The 24,743-nt window shown below is 53.2% G+C and overlaps 1 protein-coding gene across 1 annotated transcript in view; it reads left to right on the top strand.

Annotated features, from left to right (window-relative positions):
• Nucleotides 1-4,156: 4,156 nt before the first annotated feature.
• WWC2 (WW and C2 domain containing 2) overlaps nt 4,157-24,743 on the top strand; it is a 112,481-nt gene continuing 91,894 nt past the window's right edge. Inside the window, exon 1 of the mRNA XM_036457308.2 lies at nt 4,157-4,728. Within this exon, the coding sequence (XP_036313201.1) occupies nt 4,598-4,728 (131 nt within the window). The 5' untranslated portion in view covers nt 4,157-4,597. The remainder of the gene's footprint in view (nt 4,729-24,743) is intronic.

Below are 24,743 nucleotides of genomic sequence, written 5' to 3'. Positions count from 1 at the left end.
TCAGTTTGGCCGCAGAAGGAAAACAAAACCAAAAATGTCACCAGTGTGACTCGGGGGGGGGGAGGCAGCATTCTCTTTCCAGAAAAGTCCCAGTTTCCATAACCCCCCATCTCCTCGGGGAAACAGGGGTGCGGAAACACTGAAAAGCAGTCTGCCTTGTCCTACACGTAGTCGATTCACCAGCCCAGCTACAGGACTTCCTTCAGAGATGGTTTCCACACCAGCAACTGATTCTGCACACACATCCCCGCTGGAAATGGAGATCGCATTTTACCGAGAAATAAACGAACTCCCATCCAATTACCGAAGAGTTTCCCGGAGAGTTATGGGCCCCAAATAGAACTATACGTGGGCCACCTAATTCTATCCGACCTGCCCTGAGGTTGCCCTTCCAAGACTCAGCCCTGAACCCCCGGGGTCCGCAGACTTCGGGATGGGGACATCCAGTCGCATATTTGCAGCCCTGACCTTTTGTCTGAGCTCCAGGCCTGACCTTTACCTTTCGGCTGGGTCTCTCTGATTTCCCAAAGCACAGCCCTATCAGATCCCCCTTCAGACTTCCTCCTTTATTTCAGCTGAGTCTCCCTCCGAGGCCTAAACGCCTGGCATCACGCCAGATTCCTCCAGCGGGTCTATTCACCGCTCCCTTCTTAATCTAATCAGTAGCAAATTCTTGCCAGATCACTCCTTTTCATCCTTCCCACTCCCACCCCCTGGCTTACCTCATTTCTAATCCAGACCTTTATCTGCCTCATACTTACCCTATCACAAGCCAGCCCCCCAACCAGAGGCTTCTGCCAGTCTTGGGCTCTTTCACGCCAGATTCGCCTCTGCGTTCTGCCCGGCCCAGTCTTTCCATCAGCGTGCAACCTCCGCCTGTCTGCTCTGGAGTCCTGTCTGCGCCCATCTCTGCCCCATCCCTTTCATTAATGTCCCCTTTCCTCCTAGGTCTCTGATGGGACCTCCCGGACAGCCCCAGTTCACAGTAACTCCTCCCTTATTCCACTCTCTGAATTCTTCTGAGACCAGGCCTTACGTAGGAGTCCGTGTTGTTCTTTACAGTTAATGCTTGTCCCCGTCTCCAGTGACGTAAGCAAGCGGCTTTCTGCACCTCGCTTTCAGACGAACCGTACCGTATCCTGGGAATCTTTCCTTATCAGCGCGTGTATGTTTATCTGACGCTTTTTAAACGCCTGCTGAGTACGGACGTGCCATAATTCATTTAACCAGTGCCTTGCTGATGGACACTGGTGGTGTCTCCAGCTTTGTTATTATCAGACATGCTGCAGTGAACTCCCTTGCACATCTTGAGAAAGGTTAACTCTAAAATCAATAATAAAAAAAACAACACATTTTTAAAAAGCATGTATGTGCATCTTAAATTTGCGTAAGCATACCTAAATTACCTTTTGAAATAATATTCACTGTCCGCCCCCCTTTTTGATATCACTAATTTTCCTGCCACCCAGATTTTGGGCACTGACAAAGGGGAACTTTGTTTAAGGGCTGTTCATTTCCACCCAGAATTAGGGGAGAAAAATGTGAAGCAAGAGAGAAGGGAATTGAAGGTCAGAAAACACTCTCGGTAGCTAGTGTCTGCCGCCTCCACAGACTGCGGGGCCCTGGCCCTGTGTTGGCAGAGTGCACCGGCCATCTTCCTCTGCCAATGATGGACGGAATGTACCCAACTACCAAAAAGGAATGATCTTCATGCTTGTTTTGTTTTGACAGATATGCACACGAAGGAAACGAGACTCCATTGTCTGAACCATCAGGAACTGTGGGAAGGGATGGACGTGGAACCTGTGAACTCGGAGCTGCAGGGTTCAGACCTGTTCCAGACAAAGAAGTCTCCGGAGCAGCCACTCCCCGCGCTGTCCTCCTAACTGCCTTTGTGCGACCAAATGTTTCCTGTGCCCGCCCGAGGGAGGGGAGAGCCGGCTCCTGTTTTAACTGCTTGAGAGTTCTGTTTTCCCGTGTGGCGTTCCTGTGCGAAGCCTCAGGATTTATGGAACAATACACGCCATTTACTCGCGGCGTGCTACTTGGGATTCCCCGGCGGTGTTTGGAGTGGGGTAAAACTATGTAGCGGAAAGCTCATCAAATTTGAAATTACGCCGAGAAGTACTGTGCTGCGACTCGTCCCAGGGAAACAAATCAGATTGTGGCGACAGCAGCGAAGTTCCTTAAAAATAAAAATAGTAGTATGTGGACATTTTCGGATGATGCATGTTTTCTCATTGTTAGGGGTCAGGGGGCCTGAAAGCAAGGAATGAACCGGAAGGGTCTGTCGGGTTGCTAGTGATGTTATTAGTATACTGTCACGCACATGTTGACGATGCTGTAATTTAGACGAATTAACCTCCAGCATTCATTCAGAAGTCCCACCTACAAGGAGGCCGCATCTCAGTGGGGACCGGGAGACTTGTCACCTCTTGATGGACGGAGTGGGCAGAGGCCTGGCTCAGAAGGTGGCGGCCACTCTTTCCCAGGGCCCAGCGTAGCTTCCCGGTGTGAAAGCCGAGCCCAAAGAGAGAAAGGGAGCGAGCTGGTCTGGGGTGACTCTTCCCCACCCCAATCTGGGCACGCCCAGCGTTCCAGAGTTCAGGTGGTCTCCAGGCAGCTCAGGGCAAATGCAGCCACTTCTAAGACCCTGGTTAGAAGAGGCAGGTCCAGTTCCCGCTGCAGGGCAACTGCCCCAAGCTGGGCCCTTCCTCCATCCTCCCCAGGACCACCCTCCTGACCCCTTCGGGTGGGCCGCAGGCACCCTGACCGCCTGGGGACCCAGCGCCAGTCCAGTCCACCATGGGCCTTGGTGAATCTCACGCACTAGCCCCTGCAGGAATGAGTCCAGGCGGGGAGGTGCCGTCCTCACTGACCACTGGCAGGACCCGCACCAGGAGTGGCTGAGCTCAGGAGAATATGAGTGGGCGGCGGCGGTGGTGTAGACCTGCCCAGGAGGAGCTTGGGGCCTTGCAGGCTGGCCCCTGTAAGGTTTGAGGGCAGTCGTAATGAGTCCCGCTCATTCCTGGAGAATAAACTTTACTTTAAAATACCTTGGTGGTCAGTTTCCTGCGCCTCAAACCTTACACCCCCAAGACGGAGGGGCTGGGGGGCGCTGCATGCTGTGCCCAGGCCTCGCCAGTCGTCCCCGCGCCCGGTGTCCGGCCGCTGCTCCGCGCTGACCAGGCCTCGGCAGCTGCGGGACAAACCGGAGCCGGGGCACAAGGAGCCCGGTCCTCCAGGGGCAGCGGGGCCTGGAGGCCTGGCCTGCGGCCGCCCCGGGCTGGCCCCGGGCTCGCCCTCGCCTCCGGGGCCTCCTCGGGCTCCCGGGCCTCGGCGGGGCCAGGCTGGGGGACTTCCCCGGGCCTGGGCGGGACGGAGGGGCTGGACACCGGACACGTCCCCGTCCAGCCGTCCGAAGCCCTGGACGCCGAGCTGGCGGCAGAGGGGCGCACGGCCCGCGGGGAGGCTGGGGGCGTCGGCGGCGGGGAGATCGGGGTGGGATCGGGCCGCGGGGGGCACTGCGGACCGCGGGGCCCGTTTCGGGGTCCGTTCGGCGCCGCGAGGCCGCGGCGGCTCCGGGCTGAGGTCACGGGCCGGGCGCCCTGCGGGGGCCCCGGGGCGGCGGCGCCCGGACGCGCTCTGGCCGCTGCGCGCTCTCGGCCGCCGCCCGGGCCCGCCCTCGGGTCCGAGGGGGGCTCGGGGCGCGGCGCGGGCCCTTTGTGCCCTCGGCGTCGGCCGGGCCCGGGCCTGTGCCTTTTCCTTCCGCAGGGAGCGACTCCCCACCCCTTTCCTCCGCGGCCCTGCGCCTTCCCGGAGCGGAGCGCGCTCCTCCGCAGCCCCTCCCGGCCCCCGAACTCCAAGCCCGCGGGGCGCCGGGCCCGAGGGGGACACCGGGGATCCCCGAGGGAGGGAGCGAGCGAGCGGGCAGCGCCTTCCGGGCCCCTCCGCCCTCCGCCCTTCCCCCTCCCCCCTCCCCCCCGGCCCGCGCCCCTCCCCCGGCCCGCCCCGCCCCGCGCCCGGCAGCGGCGGGGTTAAGCCCTGGAATGCGGCGGCGAGGAATGTGCATGCAGATGAGCCGGGCGGGGCGGGACGGGGGCGTGGCCGGGGCGGGGCGAATGCAAACCGCACGCAAATCGCATGCAAATGAGGAGGCCCGTCGCCGCCGCGGCCGCCGCTCCGCCGCGCTTCCCGGATCCGAGCCCCAGACGGCGGCGGCGGCTCCGGCGGCCCGGGCACCGCGACCCCCGGCGGCGCGGGGGGACGGGCGGAGGCGGAGGCGGAGGAGGAAGAGGAGGAGGAAGAGGCGGAGGCAGCGGCGGCGGCCGCGCGGCGGCCCCGGGGGAGGAAGAGGAGGAGGAGGAGGGTTGGATCGCGGGCTCCCGGCGCAGCCATGGTGGACTGATCGCCGGCGGATCCCCGGACTGATCGCCGCCGAGGCGCCCCCCGCGCGCGGTCCCCCCGCGCCCCGCGGCCCCGCGCCGGCGCCCGCGGCGGGGGCGGCGCCCGGGCCGGACAGGCAGCCGCGCCCCCGCCGCGTCCCGCGCCCGCCCGGTCCCTATGGAGGCGCCGCCCGCCGGCCAGGCCGCCCACCATGCCTAGGAGGGCCGGCAGCGGGCCGCTGCCGCTACCCCGGGGCTGGGAGGAGGCCAGGGACTACGACGGCAAGGTCTTCTACATCGACCACAACACGCGCCGGACCAGCTGGATCGACCCCCGGGACAGGTGGGCGGCGGCGCGGGGCGCGGGGCGGGAGGGGTCCGGGGAGAAGGCGCGGGAAGGTCCGCCCGGCCGGGCACTGGGGAGGAGGGCCTTCGGGTTCGCCTGTTCCGGGGGGTCCCCTGGCCCCCCCACCTCCCGATGCCCCCCAGGACCTCCGGACACGGCGGGCGCCGCGGGCTGGCCCCCGTCCGGCTAACGGGCCACCTGAGCCCGCGCCGAGCTCCCGGCGTCGGAAGTTGGCCCCGGGGAGGCCGGCGGGCCCCTGGGCCTGGCGGAGGGGCCGCCCTGGGCCCGGCGGAGGCCTCGGTGGAGGGGAGCCCGCCGGCCCGGCCTCCGGGGGCCTCTCCCCGACGTCCTCTCCCCGGCGGCCCGGCTCCCCACCTGGAGGGGGGCCTCGGACGGTCAGCCCCCGGCGGTGGGTGTCCCTGGCCCTGCCCCTCGGATTGTGGGAACGTTTGTTGGTTGCCTTCACCTGAGCACTTGAACGGACTCCAGACCTCGGAAAGGCGGATTGCTTTTTTGCAGCGAGAAGGGGTGGAATGAATACCGCCCTGAGCCTGGGCTCCAGGAGGATTCTCCCAGGATTTCCTGTCGTTACCAGCTCACACTTCCATCCCCCTGGGAGTGCAGGGCAGAAGCGTGGCTCAGTCAGAGGTTCAGGAGCTTCAATGTAGCAGAATGTCCACAAATGTTACTCCTCTGTCCCATCGTTATTATTATTATGATTTAAATCCTTAAAAGGAAACTTTTTTTGTTTGTGAATCCTCACCTGAGGATATTTTTGCCTTTTGCTATGCTTTTCTCATAGACAGTGGAAAGGAGGGTGGGAGGGAAAGAGAGAGAGGAAAGAGAGAGAGAGAGGAGAGAGAGAGAGAGAAATCACTGTGAGAGAGTCACAGCCACTGGTTGCCTCTTGCACGACCCCTCCCCCCCACTTGACCGGGAATCGAACCTGTGACCCTTTGGTGCGCAGGCTGACCACTGATCCATATGGGCCAGTGCAGGAACTTCTATAGCTAGAATTATTATAAGAATACTATGAGATACTCCGAATTGTAACCTTGTAATTTGCCTATGAGGGGTTATTTCTAATAGTGATTTTAAATAATAGATGTATTTATTTATTAGGGATAACTCCTAACATTTCTGGAACTTCTCCCCCCAGCTCTTTATGGAATGTAGCCTTCAGGATTGATCACCTTTTCTAGGTGCTTCTACCAAACATGACCTTTTTTTTTTTTTTTTTTTTCCAAACTGAAGCTGAAATCGTTTCATACTTGCTATTCCCTAGTTCCTTTTATCCTAAGACTATTGTTTTCGGAAGCGATCACAGAGCCATCACAGAAAGTCATAAATTACATTATAAATGTATGGGGCAGTCCTTGCTGAATTATCCATGAAGGCATGGGTGTCGGCTTCCCTCCGGAGGAGAGGCAGGGAAGGCAGCTGTGCGGGAGCTCTCCTGGCCACCGCCCGGCCGCCCGCTACCCGCCCCCGAAAGTGATGGCCAGCACCCGGCCTCCCGGCGCCCCCCCCCCCCCCCCCAGACAGTGCTGTGGCCATAAACCGCCCGCTCCGGGTCAGGGGTTGCGCTTTGAAACCACCTAACGGATAGCAATTGTCCGAATGACGGTGGCACCCAACAGCGTCTTGTTAAGGCACCTGTGTAAGGATCTGACCTTGACAGTTACGCGGGAGTTCTTTCTGCTTTCCGATACGTGGAGTGTCGGGTTATTGAAATGGCAGTGGGTTCTTGACATATTCAAGCATGTCAAGCTCTCTTCGGCTTCCGTTCCCACGTCTTCTTCTGTCCTCTTATTTGTGTTTACCAACAAGGGTTATAAGAATATGTGCCGAAACCGGTTTGGCTCAGTGGATAGGCTGTTGGCCTGCGGACTGAAGGGTCCCGGGTTCGATTCCGGTCAAGGGCATGTACCTTGGTTGCGGGCACATCCCCAGTGGGGTGTGTGTAAGAGGCAGCTGATTGATGATTCTCTCTCATTGATGTTTCTAACTCTCTAGCCCTCTCTCTTCCTCTCTGTGAAAAATTAATAAAATGTATTAAAAATTATCAAGAATATGCAATGCCTGGGTGAAACCAATAAGAAGTGGAGGGAAATTAAGTGAGACAGCTTGGTTTATCCATGTTACTACGTCTCAGACACGCTCTGCATGTCTGTTATTTTAAACCGCTCTTAGATTACCAGTGATTAGGAACCGTGTTTTCAAGGAACTGGGCAACCAGTTCATGTGATGGAGGTGAGCCGTTTTGACTAAGATGACTTATCCTTCCAGCTTTCTTGGAGTGATTGGATTTTTAAGTATTTTTCAGTCTGACACATTATTTCTGGATCTCAGTATCCGAGTGCTAAAAGACGATTCCTTGAGAACAGAGTCAACACCGACATATTTGTGTTTCCTTTTAGGACAATGAAGTGTCTGCAAGTCTTGCTAGATAGTGTAAGAGGTATTGGGAGGCCTAGCTGGTTTGGCTCAATGGATAGAGCCATCAGCCTGTGGACTGAAAGGTCCCAGGTTCGATTCTGGCCAAGGGCACATGCCTGGGTTGCAAGCTCGATCCCCAGTAGGGGGTGTGCAGGAGGCAGCTGATCAATCATTCTCTGATTGATGTTTCTCTTTCTCTCTCTCCTCCCTTCCTCTCTAGAATCATATATATATTTAAAAAGATGTGACACAGGCTCCTGGGAGGTGCCGGCTCTTCCACAGGGCCCAGCTCCAGGTCCTGAGAGAAAAGCGACTCGATGCACTGAGGGTCCGCAGTACTTTTGAAGGCTTAAAGCCATTTCATTAAAATGGCCAGGATGATTTATCCAGCCATATTTATGTCAAGAAAAAGGACCTGGTGTTTTTGATGGTCTGTCGGAATTTGAGGTGTTTCTGATCATATAAGTAACTATGCAGATTTCATTGGGGGAACGGTGGGGGACTTCATAGGAACCTTATTTCATCGAACACGTTGTGGTTTTTAGAATACTGAAGTAACATTTTAAAGTACTCTCAAGCCCAGCGAGCGTGCTCCAGTGGTTAAGCGGAGATCCGTGAACCAAGAGGTCCCGGGTTTGATTCCCGGTCAGATGTGTCTCTCTCTCTCATCGCTGTTTCTCTCTCACTATGACTCTCCCTCCCTCGCTCTCTCAAATCAATTAAAAAAACCACGTTAAAAAGTAAAATACAGTATGCTCAAGCGTTTGGAGGTGGATGGATAACGCAGCAGACTGTGGGCGCCAGCGGAGCTTGCTTCGCTCCCCCTGATGGAGTCAGCTTACAGGGGGTTCCGAATCCCTCCAAACCTCCGTTTTCAACTCCAAGGGAAGGTAGCCCGCCGCCTCAGAGGGCCGCTTGGGGGCCCATCAGTAGGGCTGCTCCCGTTTGGGCAGTGAGCGGGAGTTCAGGATCCCTCCGAAAAGAGTAGAAGAAACTCTAGCACGCACTTCTCAGCGCTCACTGTGGGACAGACAGCCACTGAGCTCAGCTCTAACTGCGACCTCCCTCCGGCCCTCCTCTCTCCCAGTCAGAGATCAGGAGGTGGAGTCCCGGGGAGCCAGGGTCTGAAGCCAGGGACAACCCTGTGACCCCCCTTTCCTTCCTCTGGGCTGCTTGGCCCCCTGCTCAGCAGCCCTCAGGTAGGGTGCAGCCTGCCGGCCCAGCTGATTTTCCCGATGGATTGGCCGGTCCGTACTAATCTCTAAAGGTTCCTGCCAACTTCTGACCACCCTGTGACCCCCGCGTTAGCCACACGAAGGGTCTGGTTCACGGATGCCTGGACGTGTGGGCTGGTGGGACCGTCAGGTTGAACACACCAGGAGTCCTGTGTGGGGGAGGAGGGAGGCGCTCTGCCTCACCGCTGAGTGCATCACAGTTTTACTGTGAACGGTCTTGTTGCTGCCCCCCTCGTCCCCTCTCCCTCGTCCTGGGGCAGTCTCCCCATCCTTCATTTCTTCCCCGGCGTGACCCCCCTCCCGAGGGCCAGTCCCCCAGGAGGTCTGCTCCCCGTTCACCCCTGCTTGGCTCACAGGAACACCCTCTGATGGCGCAGTTGGTGTTTATGGTGGGCCATACATCATGGCCAAATGGCCCGGCGCTCTGAAAAACTAAAAGATAAAACTTTATTCAGCACCGGAGGAAAGGTTGGATGGATTCATTGCTGCCTGGAGGAGGACGGGGCCAAGGCAGGCAGGCCTCAGAGAAGGGGTGAACGGTCTTACAGACTCCCAGGAGAATTCTGCCCCCTTCTCTCTGCTTGGATTGCCATTGCCCACGTGGACCGTAACCATAGTAGTTATGGTTACGTTGTGTACTTGAACTTAAAAGATTTGCCACCACACAAAGCGACGGTACCTTAAAAGTTGCCAGTAGGTTGTCTTCTCTGGCTTTCTAATGGGAGGGGAGCAATGCTGGGGGGGGAGGTGACTAGGAGGAAGAGGGGGTCAGATCCGCTGGCGTCATCAGTGACCGAGGCCACTGCGGGCACATGGTTAGGGGGCTTTCCCTTTGGAGACAGTCAAAGCGAGGAGTTTGGCTGACCCTCCTGCCAGCAGCGGTTCTCAACCTTCCTAATGCCGCTGCCCTTCAATACAGCTCCTCTGTTTTCCGTTGGTCTGAGGCGACCCTGCTGGCCGTTCTCAACCTGAGGTTCTCCATCCGGGGCTGAGAACCGCTGCGGTAGAGCCTAAGACCATCGGAAAACACAGGTACTTACATAACGATTCATAACAGTAGCAAAATGACAATTCTGAAGTAGCAACAAAGACAGCTTTATGGTCGGGGGTCACCACCACATGAGGAGCTGTGTGAAAGGGTCGCGGCATCAGGAAGGTTGGGAACCACTGCCCTAGAGTGTAAACTTGAGCCCTACCTGGTTTCCTTCTGCCGCTCTCTGTATCCCCTGTATGGCAGTATTACCTGTGTGCCAGGGATGAAGACATATTCAGTAAACAAAGGAATATTAATGGAGCTACTCTCTTGTTTCCAGTTCTTACTGTCGCACTTTCAAAAGTGTTACCCATCACCATCCAACACCTGGGAACCATTGCTATTCCAGTTAGATGAGTAATACTGAGAGAAGTAGCTGCTCGTTCTGTCTAAGGTAGGGGTGTCAAACTCAATCAGAGAAGGGGCCAAAAATCTAAAATCCAGCCTAAATCGCGGGCCGAATGGTTTACTGAAGAGTCATAAACTGTCATTGTGATGGAAACGCAGCGGAGTGCAGTGATGACAGCGCGGTGCGGGCCACATTGCAAGGCCTGGCGGGACGGATTTGGCCCGAGGGCCTTGTGTTTGACACATGTGGTCTAAGGGTACTCACGCGGGTGTGGATTGCTCAGGAGAGCGAAGGAAACCCCATCGGCGCTCATCGTCTGCATCGCGAGCGCCACGGCCACGGCCACGGCCACGGCCACGGCCGGACAGCCTCTCCGCACTGTGATTGCTCAGATAATCCACCAGTAGCAGCCCGGGCACCAAGCAGTCACTGGTGGATTCGCTGAGCGATCAGTGTTGGAAGTGTGGAGAGGATGCTAAAAGAAGGCTTCTTTTAAAAATAAAAAATCACTCCGGGAAGCACCAAGTTAAGCGAGACTGCACTGTCTCCCAGAAACTCTCAGCAGTTTGCTGTCATGCCTGTTGGAGGGGGCAGCTGTTGCTCCATATACTGACTTCTTCAGCGACCTGACCCGTCCGTAGTTTGCAGCTTGATTTGGTTGGGAGGCTGGGGCAACAATTGCTTTTTCAAGAAAGACGGTTATTTATAAGTACGTTTTTAGCCGCAAGTCGCTAAGCTGTGAGCCGCGTAGTGAGCCATCGTGAGGGAGGGCTCCACGCCAGCCGCGGCCTCCGGCTCCCGGGGAGCCGGGCCGTGGGCGCTGGCCACGCTGCCGGTCTGTGGCACCGGAGCAGGCGTCTGGGGAAGGGATGCCGCCACCGTGAGGGGCGTGTCAGCCTAACATTGCTGCTGAGGGAGTGGCCGGAATGGCAGGAAGCTGCTAGCCTAACACAGTGGAACTCCCCTGAGACAGGGCCTGGGTCTGTGTATGTTCCCGCCTGTGCACGTCGTGGATGCTGGTTGAGCTGATTTCCTGTTAGAATTGCAGACGGACTTCATCTTAGATGAAGGGAGAAAGGAACACCAGTGTGAGAGAGCAGCATCCACAGTTGCCTTCCGTACATGTCCCAACCAGTGATGGAGCCTGAAACCCAGACATGTGCCCCGACCGGGACTCCAACCGGCAACCTGGCCTGCACGGGATGGCCAGGCGGGAGGGGATATTAAGGGCATGGTGGGTAGAGAAGTTGTGGGTTAAGAATGATTTACTAGATATAGAGGCTCGGAATATTTTCCACCTCTTCAATGTGTTTCCCCTCCCTCCATTATTTTATCTTTTATTGTGATTTTTAAAAATCACATAAAATTCACCACTTTAACCATTGTGGAGTGTACACTTCCGTGGCTTTTACTATATTCATAATGTGCAGCCGTGACCGCGGTGTAATTCCTGAACGTCTCTATCACCCCAAAAAGGAAGCTCGTCCCCGCAATGAGCTCACCCTCCATTCTCCCGCCCATGCTGCCTCTGGCCGCCACCGGCTCGTCTATTTATTGCCTCGCTGGGTTTGCCTCTTCTGGACAGTTCATATAAAAGGAATCGTATAATTTTTGTGTCTGGCTTCTGTCGCTGAACGTGCTATTTTCAAGTTGCATCCATGCTGTAGCATGTGTCAGCACTCCGTTCCTTTATTCAGTGTTTCCCAAACTTTTGACATATGTGTACCCCTTCTGTAATTTTCGTAACGCTGAGTACCCCTCGTACTCATGAGAACGTGGAATTAGGCGCAGCTAAGCACGGTGCAGTGCATATCCCCACCAAACTCCGGTGCAATGCGTACCCCCACCAAACTCTTCCCGTACCCCTGGGGGTATGAGTACCACACTTTGGGAAACACTGCTTTATATGAGGACTCTGGGTGAGGTGCCATCGTGTGGACACACCACACTCCGTTTACCCGCCCCTCAGCTGATGGGCATTCGGCTTGTCTCCACCTCTGGGCTGTGACGGTGAATGCTGCATGAGCATGCATGTAATTTCGTACGAACGTATGTTTCCGTCCTCTGGGAACCGTACCTAGAGGTAGAATGGCTGGGTCATGTGGCAGTTCCAGGTTTCACTGGGTGGGGATCGGCCAAAGGGGCTGCCCCCTATTACCCCCCACCAGCGTGTGGGCCGGCTCCGGCTTCTCCCCGTCCCCCCAGCGCTGGTTATTCTCTCTCTCCTGGAGCATTTCGGCGGCCGTGAGGCCGTGTCTCCCTGTGGTTTGCGTTTGCCTTTCCCTCTTCACAGAGCTGTGTGGCCTTCCTGTGACCCGGGCTTTCCCCCGCTCCAGCCGGCGCGGACGGCACCCTCCGGCCGGCAGTGCGCTGCCCTAAGCCCTCGGCAGGCGGCCGTGGTCCAATACGGACAGGCCCGGAGCAGCCGGGCGGGGGGCTCAGACAGGGCGGGCACGGCAGGGGGGCGGATCCCGTTCTCCCTCTGGGGTCCTCAAACTTTTTAAAGTGGGGGCCAGATCACGGCCCCTCAGAGAGCTGGAGGGCCGGACTATATGAACTACTAATTCCTACGGTAACACCTCGGCTGCGCTCACTGCCCAAAAAACCTGGCGGGCCGGATCAGACTCCTCTGCGGGCCGCATGTGGCCCGCGGGCCGTAGTTTGAAGACGCCTGCGACCAGCGGTTCCCAACCTTCCTAATGCCGCGACCCTTTATCACAGCTCCTCATGTGGTGGTGACCCAACCATGACATGATCTTCGTTGCCACTTCATGACTAATGTTGCTACTGTTAATTATAACGTCAATATCTGCGTTGTTTTCCAATGGTCTTAGGCTCGACAGCAGCGGGTCTCAAACTGGGGGATGGGGTGGGATTCCTGGGAGAGAAGGAGGAGGGCTTAGGGAACGGGAAACAGAAGATGCTTTACGCGTTCTCTCTGGAACGCCCCGTCCACCACCGCGCCCACGGGGTGATGGAGACGGTGATGACGTGCAGTACCGCCCGGCGAGCCCCCCACACGTGTGGTCTCCGCTCCGGTCCGCCTGCTCCCCGTGTGTCTCCGCGGCAGCTCTGGGCACTCTCGGCGCGGGTTTGTGGAACAGGGAGCCTGCGGGGGGCATTTGGGGAAGGAGGCTCCAAGGTGCAGTGACTGTCAAAGGGCACAGAGCGGCGGAGCCATGGAGACGTGACCTCAGAGCTGTGTCTGTAACGGCGGCCTGCCTCCAGCCACCTTCCTGGGCTGAGGGAGTCTAGACGCTGGACGCTTCCCTTAGCACAGCGGTCGGCAAACTGCGGCTCCCCAGCCACACGCGGCTCTTTGGCCCCTTGAGTTTTCAGCAAACGCCGGCTTAGGAGCACCCTAATCAAGTTAATAACAATGTACTACCTATACAGTTTAAGTTTAAAAACTTCGGCTCTCAAGAGAAATGCCAGTCGTTGTCCTGTTGGTATTTGGCTCCGTGAACTGATGCGTTTGCCGACCACTGTCCTAGCAGGTCAGCCACACCCAGCCTCCAGCGCTCTGCTCTCCCGGCACTTGTTTTAGCATCTGTGTTCGAACTAACCCGTCCTGTGCCGACTCTTCACATTGCACTATTATCCTTTCGGAATTTTCTCTTTTCCCAGACACGTTGGCAGTGTCCGCGGGTGAAGTCTCGCACCCGGCTCTCTACTCGTGCCCCTGCCAACGCCCACCCCACGTCCGCGCGCGCATCGGGAGCCGGAGGACAGCCTGGGAGTGTCCCCTGGGCCGCCGCCCGCGCTGCAGGTCTCTCCAGAGGCGGAGGTCTCCCGTGCTCTGCATCCTTTATCCTTGTCTCTGGTCCTGAAACCCCTGGCCTTGTACCACAGCCGCTCCCATCCCAGGCTTCCCTCAGTACAGCATGCCGCCTGCACCACTGTGCCCTCTGCGCCCCTCCCATCTGAGGACAGGCGAACCGATGGCCGAGGAGGGAGAATCTTCCGAGCGACAGGGCTGAATCCCAGCCCTTCCAGATTCCTCTGCAGAGTTCAAGCTATTCCTCGAGAAAGCATTTGGTCTGGCCCTGCCAAGGCATTCGGGGTGAGTTAATTAAATGTTTGGCCAAACATAGCAGGCTAATTTTTTTTTAAATACCGTATTTTTCGGACCATAAGACGCTCCGGACCATAAGACGCACCAGTTTTTAGAGAAGGGAAATGAAGAAAAAAAGATTCTGAAACAAATAGGGTCCTAAAATATTTTATGTGCATTAAAACCCAACATCACAGTCATAAACACATGTAATCAACCCTGTAAAGTAAACAGCAGCATTTAGAACCATTTTAGAGCCGGGCAAGCACACAGAGACCACACAGAGCCGGGCAAGTAAAAAAACTTTTTTTTTAAAGTATATGTGTATATTATATTATATTTGGACCATAAGATGCAGGGACTTCTCCCCCCCCCCCACTTCTGGGGGGGGAAAAGTGCGTCTTATGGTCCGAAAAATACGGTATATTTTATTGATTTTGTACAGAGAGGAAGGGAGAGAGATTGAGAGAAACATCGATGAGAGAGAGTCATCGATCAGTTGCCTCTTGCACACCCTCTACTGGGGATATGCCCGCAACCAAGGTACATGCCCTTGACCGGAATCGAACCCGGGACCTTTCAGTTCCCAAGCCGACGCTCTATCCATTGAGCCAAACCGGTTTCGGCTAATTTTTTTTTTTATAGTATGTGACTTGCCTGTATTTCTTCACGTTTATTATATGCCTTTTACAAAAATTTGTTTCAGAGAGGAAGGGAGAGAGCTAGAAACATCAGTGATTATCGCTCCCCCTCCCTCCCCCCACTGGGGATGGAGCCCCCAACCCAGGCAGAATGGAGCCCGGGACCTTCCAGGGCAGCAGGCTATAACTTCCTATGGTCTGAGAATGATGTTAGAAATATCCAAAGGCCCTCGGCAGAAACCCCCCCCCCCCCAAACCCTGGTGGGCATCTATCGGCTGAGAACCCTAGTGGGCACCACAGAGGTGTCAGTTACAGGCCTTGGTGGGAATTCTTCACCTTGACTCTGATAGTTGAGTTTAAGTCTTGGGGGAAGAGTAATCACTGTAAATCACCTTGTTCTGTAGTTTTCTTTAAGTTGCTTAGACTTGGATTCAGGCTGGAGCTTCGTGAATAGGCAGCGACAGAAACCGAGAGGGAGGGCAGTGTGTTTGCGTTCGGTTTGCTGATGCCGTGAGGCGTACCTGTGAGAGCAGGAGCAGTCACCAACACGGCGACTGTAAAGAAAGGACTCTCTTCACTCGTCACAGGAGCCGCACTTTTTATCTTGTCTCGGTCAGAGCTGACAGTGCATTGTGTATTTGCCTCTGCTTGGCAATCTGGGCTGGTGGGGGGACTGAGCGATGACGTAACCCACTCTCCCTCTGAGAATGCGGGTGTCCGAATGACAGTAGCAGGGGTACGTTCCTACAGAAAAACTCGGACATGACAAAAGGCACAAATGAAAAGACAAAAAAACGAGGGGAAAACAGTTTGCGTATAACGGACAAGTTCCAGCGGTTAGAATGAACGACCTGGGGTCTTCCTGCATAAGTCACCACAGACCAGTCAGGAGGGCGAGCTCGGAGAAGCAGAGCGGGTTTCAGGAGTAGGTCTACCGTTCATGTAAAAATTAAACCCCCCGCCTGGAGGATACAACATGTCTGGGTGCGTGTGTCAGGGTGGAAAAGCAGCAGCGGACTCCTCTGACATCAGGATAGTGGGTGGTCGCCTCTGAGGAGGGCAGGGCGCGGGGGCTCCGTCCCAATCTCTATATGTCTTTGTGTTTTTAGTCTGCAGGCAAGAATGGAAAAGCATTACCCACATTTTGATTTTGGGAACGTGCTGTTCATTTGTCTCTGTACCGCTTTGATGCATATTAAATACTCAGTTCGAATTTTTCCTCATGCCTCTTCACCATAGACAGATAGTTTGTGCTTGACGCTGGGACCATAAGGAATGTCCTAGTTTTGAATTTTGGACGTTTAAAAAAAATGTACTGTTGGATTCTGTTTGCTAACATTTTATTTAGGATTTTTTACACTTACCTTCAGGAGAAGAGTGTCATTTTTTGGTCTTCTCTTTTGAGTAGGTTGTGGCTCAAAGGTTATGCCGAGTTCCTAAAAGGAATTTGGAGGCTTCCGTTCTCTCTCACGGAACAGTGGAAATATCGTTGACCCGCACGGCCCTGGCAGTTCGGCGGAGCTCACAGTTATAACTTGTTTGATCTCACGTTTTCAGGGAGGTTCGTGCTTGGATATCGGCTTCTCGTGGTATCTGTAGGGCTGATGAGATTTTCCCTGCCTGCTGGGGCCAGTTTATTTATACCACCTGGCCACTCAGCAGTGCTTTCCAATTTGCTGGGCAAGATAATCCTTTAATGTTCTTCTCCTTCCACTGCATCTGTGGCCGTTTTCCTATTCTCATTGTGACTTAGTGTATCTGTGCTGCTGCTTCTTTATTCTTTCTAGTTTAGGTCACCTCATGGCTCCGTGACTTGGATATTTCTTTTGAAAGCAGCCAGCTCTTGAATTTATTGTCATTAATTACTGTTTTTATAATTTAGTAGTTTTTTTTTAAAATATATATTTTATTGATTTTTTACAGAGAGGAAGGGAGAGAGAGAGAGAGCTAGAAACATCGATCAGAGAGAAACATCAACCAGCTGCCTCCTGCACACCCCCTATCGGGGATGTGCCCTCAACCAATGTACATACCTTTGACCGGAATCGAACCCGGGACCTTTTAGTACACAGACCGACGCTCTACCACTGAGCCAAACCGGCTTCGGCTATAATTTAGTAGTTTTTGTTTTTATATTTTCTCATTCCTTCTGCTCTTTCGTTTTTGAGATTTGCTTATTTTGTTTCCATATTACTTATTGATATGAATAGTTGAGTATTTTTATATATTCTTTTGATCTGAATGGGTTCAGGACATATGATCCCCACAGAGTCCTTCCTCCCCAACTGTCTGCTCTTCATCAGGCCTTCATGAAAAACACTCAGGCCTCCCTGTTCAGGTCTTCTTTCCTTACGAAGGCTCCGGTGCTACAGACAACTTATTAGGTAAATAAACGTGTGCTTTCTCCGGTTAATCTGTCTTTGTCCATTTAATTTCCAGTCCTAGCCGGGACCCTGAGGGGGTGGATTAAAACTCTTTCCTTCCCTATCAGTCACAGATGACAGCTTTACTTGTCTCAGAGCTTCTGATACGTTACGGTTTCATCCCTGTTTTGTGTTTATTCATCAGTATTTGGTTGTGAATTCCTCTTTTTGCCGGACTTCAGAATGTGTGGTAGCACAAAGGTCTCCACAAAGCACAGCAACGAGCAGACACACTGAGTGTCCCGGATGGAGTGTTTGCTCAAAGGAATGGTCCCCAGGGCAGAACACGTCCCGTACTGCGCCAATGCCCCGGGTTTAGCTGAGCGGGTGGTGACGCTGCTTCTCCTGCGTGCTGGGATTGGGGAGGGGTGAGGCTGGTCTCCCATCGCAGGCTTCCCTCTCAGGCCTCCGCATGCTCAGCTCGAAGCTCTCACCCCAAACAGGCATGTTTTCCCGGGCCCCGGTGCAGATGCATCCTCAGGTTCTGCCAGTTCTGCTTTCAAGTTCAAGGGCACCTTGGAATCTGCCTCCAGATGCCGAGTTCAGAGGATGGCAGACAGTGTTAGCTGCCTGTCGGTGCTCCCTAACAGCTTCCTGCTTTGGTATCGGAGCCTGTGAAGCACTGTCTTCATCATTATTATATAAATATGTAATATATGTTATCATGTTATAGCTCATAATTATTGAGATGTTTTAAATTTGGTATATTTTTAAAATGAATGCTAAAAATTTTGTAAATGCTAATATTAGTGAAAAAATGTGAGGAATCCATCCCTTCAGTCAAATACTTGATTTAGAGCAGTTGTTTAGGTGTTCAATTGTGAAAGAAATGAGAGATATTTACATTACCTAATATTGCTCTAATGTTTTATAAGATTGTCCAGCTGTTCTGCTCCTTCCTGCTGCCCCCACACAAACCTGCTCATGCTCAGCGTAGGGTGCCTTTTTCGGAGTGTTTTTCCTCCTGTTTGACCTCCTCTGGGCTGAGGCTCACTGTGCTCAGTGCTCCCGCTGGACCCACGCCCTCCCTCAGCCCTGCCTGGGAGGCGGGAGAGGGAGGTCACACCCGCGCCCCGAACACGGTGAAGTGTGGACTGTTAGCCTTTCAGTTGGGCATAGTAGGAACTGAGTGGCATAGTAGGAACTGAGTGATATAGTAGGAACTGAGTGACATAGTAGGAACTGAGTGACATAGTAGGAAGTGAGTGACATAGTAGGAACTGAGTGACATAGTAGGAAGTGAGTGACATAGTAGGAACTGAGGGACATAGTAGGAACTGAGTGACATAGTAGGAACTGAGTGGCATAGTAGGAACTGAGTGGCATAGTAGGAACTGAGTGACATAGTAGGAACTGAGTGACATAGTAGGAACTGAGTGACATAGTAGGAAGTGAGTGACATAGTAGGAACTGAGTGGCATAGTAGGAACTGAGTGACATAGTAGGAAGTGAGTGACATAGTAGGAACTGAGGGACATAGTAGGAACTGAGTGACATAGTAGGAAGTGAGTGACATAGTAGGAACTGAGTGACATAGTAGGAAGTGAGTGACATAGTAGGAACTGAGTGACATAGTAGGAACTGAGTGACATAGTAGGAAGTGAGTGACATAGTAGGGAGTGAGTGACATAGTAGGAAATGAGGGACATAGTAGGAACTGAGTGACATAGTAGGGACTGAGTGTCATAGTAGGAACTGAGTGACATAGTAGGAAGTGAGTGACATAGTAGGAAGTGAGTGACATAGTAGGAACTGAGTGACATAGTAGGAACTGAGTGACATAGTAGGAAGTGAGTGACATAGTAGGAACTGAGTGACATAGTAGAAAATGAGGGACATAGTAGGAACTGAGTGACATAGTAGGAAGTGAGTGACATAGTAGGGAGTGAGTGACATAGTAGGAACTGAGTGACATAGTAGGAAGTGAGTGACATAGTAGGGAGTGAGTGACATAGTAGGAAATGAGGGACATAGTAGGAACTGAGTGACATAGTAGGGACTGAGTGTCATAGTAGGAACTGAGTGACATAGTAGGAAGTGAGTGACATAGTAGGAAGTGAGTGACATAGTAGGAACTGAGTGACATAGTAGGAACTGAGTGACATAGTAGGAAGTGAGTGACATAGTAGGAACTGAGTGACATAGTAGAAAATGAGGGACATAGTAGGAACTGAGTGGCATAGTAGGAACTGAGTGACATAGTAGGAAGTGAGTGACATAGTAGGGAGTGAGTGACATAGTAGGAAGTGAGTGACATAGTAGGAACTGAGTGACATAGTAGGAAATGAGGGACATAGTAGGGAGTGAGTGACATAGTAGGAAGTGAGTGATATAGTAGGAACTGAGTGACATAGTAGGAACTGAGTGACATAGTAGGAAGTGAGTGGCATAGTAGGAACTGAGTGACATAGTAGGAACTGAGTGACATAGTAGGAAGTGAGTGACATAGTAGGAACTGAGTGACATAGTAGGAAGTGAGTGACATAGTAGGAACTGAGTGGCATAGTAGGAAATGAGGGACATAGTAGGGAGTGAGTGACATAGTAGGAAGTGAGCGACTGCACCCTAAGGGGTCCATGAGGGGTCAGAGGAACCTGGAAAGGGGTTTCTGAGGGCTTGTCTTAGGATTTTGCTAACAGCTTTAAGTTCCGTCTCTTTTATCACCGTCTTAGAGGAAAACGTGTGTTTATCAGACTTGCAGGTAGGGTAAAGCGGGACAAGACAAAGTATAGGACAGAACCAGCTTCCTAACGAATTGCAGGCTTGGTTGAAGTGATGCACTAAATGAGATCTGATGCCCAGCGTTGGAATCTGAAAGTCTGCTGTGTGACACCGCACTGCCTGGTGGAAATGCCAGGCGAAAGCACTGGAGGTTTTCATCGATAACCTGGGCTCAATAGAAGAAAACAGCGCGACTCGACTTCCGAAAATGCGGAGGTGCTCTGCGTGATCGGGAAGGGAATCCTGTTTCTTCCTGTGACGTTCTGCCAGCTTGTGTGTGTACGTGGTTTGGGATCCCAGTCACCCGGAGCTCACTGAGGCTCAGGGCTCAGGGGCTGGGAGAAGGAGAGAGTCTGGGGCCGGGGGTGGGAGGTGTCACCCCTGGGTGGCCATCATTCACTGCCCACACCAGGGCTCCGAGGTAACGTGTGCACTGCTGGCGATCGTGCTGGGTTGCTGGCGTGAACCGGGACCGTCCGGGCAAATGGGAGCGGAGGTCACCCGGGGACCACGGTCTTCCGACAGGTGACGGTCTGTCCCGTGGAAGAGAGCTTGGACCGCGGGGGAGACACAGCTCAGACAGGCATCTTGCCCCTCATGTGAAGCCCCGTCGGCTGCTTCCTGAAGGCGGGCTGGGCTGCCTGGCAAGGTGGTGTGTCCCCATCACCGCAGACGCCAGGCATTGGCGTAGCCGCCCTTCCCAGTCTGGTGGCACACGGCGAGGGAGCCAGTCTGTACGATCTGTCGGGTGTTTGTCTGTTCCCAGCCGGGCAGGTGCCGTTTTCTCACTCTGGAGCTTCACCACGAGTGTGCCCCGGCGTGCCCTGCCCGGGCTCTGACAGGCCTGCCCCTGGGTCTTCGGCGGCAGCTGCGGGGGCGTCCGTTCTGTGGGGCAGAGCCCCCTCCTCCGTCCACAGCGCGCGGGGCTCAAGGCCTTGTCTGGCCCTTCCCTCACTCCGGCACCTGCTCCCCTCCGGCCGGAGCCTCTGTCCACGCCGCTGCGTCCACTCCCGCTGCCGCTGGTTCACAGGGCATCGTCCTGTTCCTAAGCGCCTATGTTTTTATTCTCATTTCATTTCTTTTATTTATTATATTTTATTGATTTTTTTTTTTTTTTTTTTTTTACAGAGAGGAAGGGAGAGGAATAGAGAGCTAGAAACATCGATGAGAGAGAAACATCGATCAGCTGCCTCCTGCACACCCCCCACTAGGGATGTGCCCGCAACCAAGGCACATGCCCTTGACTGGAATCGAACCTGGGACCCTTCAGTCCGCAGGCCGATGCTCTATCCACAGAAGATGCCCCTTTTCATCTTCTCACACATCCGGGGACATGAACTTGACGTGTTGCCTGGGTCCTTCCTTGGCTTCCCCAGGGCGCTGTGTGCGGGACTTTTCAGAGCCTGTTGAGTCCCGTCCAGCAGCTCCAAGAGGCTGTGTGACTGTTCCCATTTGTAAATGAGGTTCAGAAAGGTGACCTAGCCAGGATCCAAACCCAGGTCTTTGCATGTGTCCGTGTGTTTATTCATTCCCCCCGAGTCCCAGCCCGGACCAGATTCATAACAAGTCACTTTTCCCCTCCCGGACACACACTGTGGCCACAGTGGGCCTTTCCTGTGCTCCAGGCTGCTGATCTGTCCCTGCCTGGTCAGCGAGACAGGCCACCCCTGCCACACCATTGGGTTCTAGAGGACTCAACTCATGCAGAGCAGCTGCTCTATACAGGCGTATCATTCACTCTTCATCGCAGAGCAGCAGAAGTGACATGTAAATGGAAACCTGAAGTGTAACAGGAGTGAGCGAGACAGGGGATGAGATGGGACCATTTGTGGGGACAGAGAAGAGAGAGCACGGGTTGAGTCTGCACAGAAACTTGATGCCCTGGAGGTTCAGAAATGAGAGAGAGAGAGAGAGAGAGAGAGAAGAAATAAGGGGGAGAGGGGAGTCGACTTGATACAGGATTGAAGAATTAGGCAAGGGCTAGATCAAGGTCTTGGTAGTTAACCTGAGAACATGTTTTTTTCTTCCCTTTTGATGTTATTTTTGAAACAGGTAAAAGTATCTATAAAATTATTTTCAGGAGATACCAAAGGGTATAACTCCTTATCTGTCTTTCCTCCTCCAACTCCTTCCCCTGGAGACGTCGTGCTTCCCTCCCCTGTTTATCCTCACACAGGCATTCTGTGCACATACAGGAAAACACACAATCTGGTTTTCATCACTCCTTTGAAACAATAGTAAAATATCATATACTGCTCTACATACCTTACTTTACTCCATTAATGTGTGTTAGATGCCATTCCATGGCAGTATAGAGCTGTCTCGTTCCTTAAGGCTGCATAATATTCCATTGCAAATATGTCCTCTAGTTCAGCCAGTCTGCGGGAAGTGGAAAACAGAGTGAGGGAGAAGGGCAAGAAGGTAGATGGAGGTAGAAGGTAACCAGTAAGCCATTTCCGTAGTTAGGGCAGGAGGTGGTGTTGACTTGGTTCAGAGTGGCGGTGAAGACAGGGATGGAGTAGCTGTGTATGAAAGACTCGGCACTAGGCAACAGGAGGACCTGTAGATGGATGGGAGGTTAGTGGGAGGCAGGGTAACTTCCGGCCTCTCAGGCTTGAGCAGTTGGGTAGATGATGATGCCATCTAGCGAGTTGGTTAACACTAAACGAAGGCCGAGGGCGAGCTCAGTGGCAGACCTGTTGAGTTGAAAGCCTGTGTGAAACATGCGGGTGGAGCTGTGGAGTGGTCATTTGGCTGTTTGAGTCCAGTCTCAGGAGAGAGGGTTGGTCTGCAGATGTAAATTCGGGAGATGTTCTTGTGGAGCAATGCACTTGTATGGTGGTGGTGATTGGACTTCTGGGAATGGTTGAGATCATCCTGGTCAGTGACCTGGTCAAAATGTCCATGTGGTGGACTGTGCTTAAAAAAGGCATGCCCCACTTTTTGTAATGTCTTTTACACAAAACTAACCAGTTTGGCTCAGTGGATAGAGCGTCAGCCTGTGGACTGAAGGGTCCCAGGTTCGATTCTGGTCAAAGGCATGTACCTTGGTTGTGGGCACATCCCCAGTAGGGGGATTGATATTTCTCTCTCATCAATGTTTTTATCTGTTCCCTCTCCCTGTAAAATATCAATTATATATATATATATTTTTTTTCTTTTAAAGGGCATGTCCCTTTAGTCTTTCAGAAATCAACATACAAATCTGTAGGGCTGTTTTTGAAGCCTTCTGAATGAGTTTGTGGAGAGCATTACAATTTGTTGTTTGTTAACAACAATTAGCACGTCAGTGGAGTTTCTGAGGAATTCAATTCAGGATTCTGCCAAGAAGCTGGCTGCCACACAGCTGTGCAAAGCTCGTCTGTGCCCCGTGCCCAACAGAAGCTCGGAGTTAGCGGCTTTCTGCCCGTCACTCCTTCCCTCGCTCACGCAGGCTGAGCAGGCCCGGTTCCTGTCCGGCAGTGCTGGGGGCGTGTTCATGTGCAGCATTGTTGTGGATAGTCGTCGTTTCCAGGGGCTTCTTTTGCTTTCTCCTGATTAACCTCCGTTAGCTGAGTGTCGGTATCTTTAACTCGGTCCTCCGAGTTATTTTAGCTCAGTGTAGTGATGCATATTCACAACAATGGCGGGTTTTGTTTTTTTTACCCAGGATTTTCTGTTAACAAAACTTCAGACATGCGTGAGTTGTGGTTAAAATATAAAATGTGCCATACGTATGCGTCCTCTAAACAGGGAAATATAAATAATGGTCTTCCAAGACTTTTCTTAGATAGACCGTGTGACTGTGAGTACTGGCGATTTTTCCGCGAGAGAGTAGAAGCGGTGGGCGGAGGAGCTGGCTTGTGAGGAATTAGGTTCTTTAAAGTGGCTACAGCCAAAGGAACGCCAGAGACCTTGGCTCACCGAGTGTGGTGGCCTCAACTCTGACCTGAGGGTTAACTTAAAAGGACGACACGGGCTTTGTCCTTACCCTAGAAAGACGCAAAACAGAAATACCTTAGAAAATAAAAGACATTACAAAACAAAAACATTATGTAACTATTCAAAAACTATGAATGCTATGGCAGTTAAAGTATAATAGTTTCATAAGAAAAGTAGTATCGTAGATGCTAAGCTTACTACTTAATAAACATTCCTTCTTCTCAGTCTTAACTTCCTAAGACGCTTTTTATTTTAACCATTTAAAACAGACCCCTTTCTCACTACACAGTGATGGTAAAAACAGACCCCCTGATAGACAGATTTGGGCACACGCTGGACCAAAGAAGATACGTTTATGGAAGATACTACAGACGGATGCCCACCATAGTCCCCCGGGAACTGCACACCAAAGCCACAGTGAGAAGCTATGACACCGCTAAGGGAATGGCTAAACGAAACAGCAGACAAGCAAACGCTTGATCCTCCTCAGTGCTGGTGAGGAGGGGAGTCTGGGACTCGCACACATTGCTAGTGGGGATGCAATGTCGTCCAGCCACTTGGATGAAGTTTATTCTACCTTCACCTTTCAACCCGGCATCCCTACGCCTAGGTCTTTACTCAGGAGACGTGAAAACATGCCACCCCCATTACCGCACGAATAAGCACACTGGCGCTTCTGTGCCAAAGCACTACCAATAGAAAAGCAACACACTGTTGGGACAGAATGGATGGATCGCAAACATTTTGGGCTAAATCACTGTTTCTCAACCTTCTTATATTCATCTCCCACCCCTTTTACATATTTCTCCCTCTCATTGTCCATTGCCCTCACAAATTTTTAAAAAATACATTTTTATTGATTTCAGAGAGGAAGGGAAAGGGAGAGAGAAACATCATTGATGAGAGAGAATCATTATCGGCTGCCTCCTGCACTCCCCCTGCTGGGAACTGAGCCCCAAACCTCGGCATGTGCTGTGCCCTGACCCGGAACTGAACGTGACCCCCTGGTTCATACGTCGATGCTCATCCGCTGAGCCACGCCAGCGGGCCAGGCTGGCTGCCATTCTGGAACGGGAAACACCATCAGCAGAGACAGATCCGTGGCTGCCAGGGGTAGAGCAGGGTTGACCGACCCCCTGGGCAGATGTGGGAATTCAGGGAGATGATGGAAACGTTGTTTCTTGATGGGAGTGGT

This window comes from Pipistrellus kuhlii, unplaced genomic scaffold (genome assembly GCF_014108245.1).
Source record: "Pipistrellus kuhlii isolate mPipKuh1 unplaced genomic scaffold, mPipKuh1.p scaffold_m20_p_3, whole genome shotgun sequence".
Classification (NCBI taxonomy): domain Eukaryota; kingdom Metazoa; phylum Chordata; class Mammalia; order Chiroptera; family Vespertilionidae; genus Pipistrellus; species Pipistrellus kuhlii.
The sequence above is the reverse complement of the archived record's forward strand: the minus strand, read 5'-3'. Positions and strand labels throughout refer to the sequence as shown.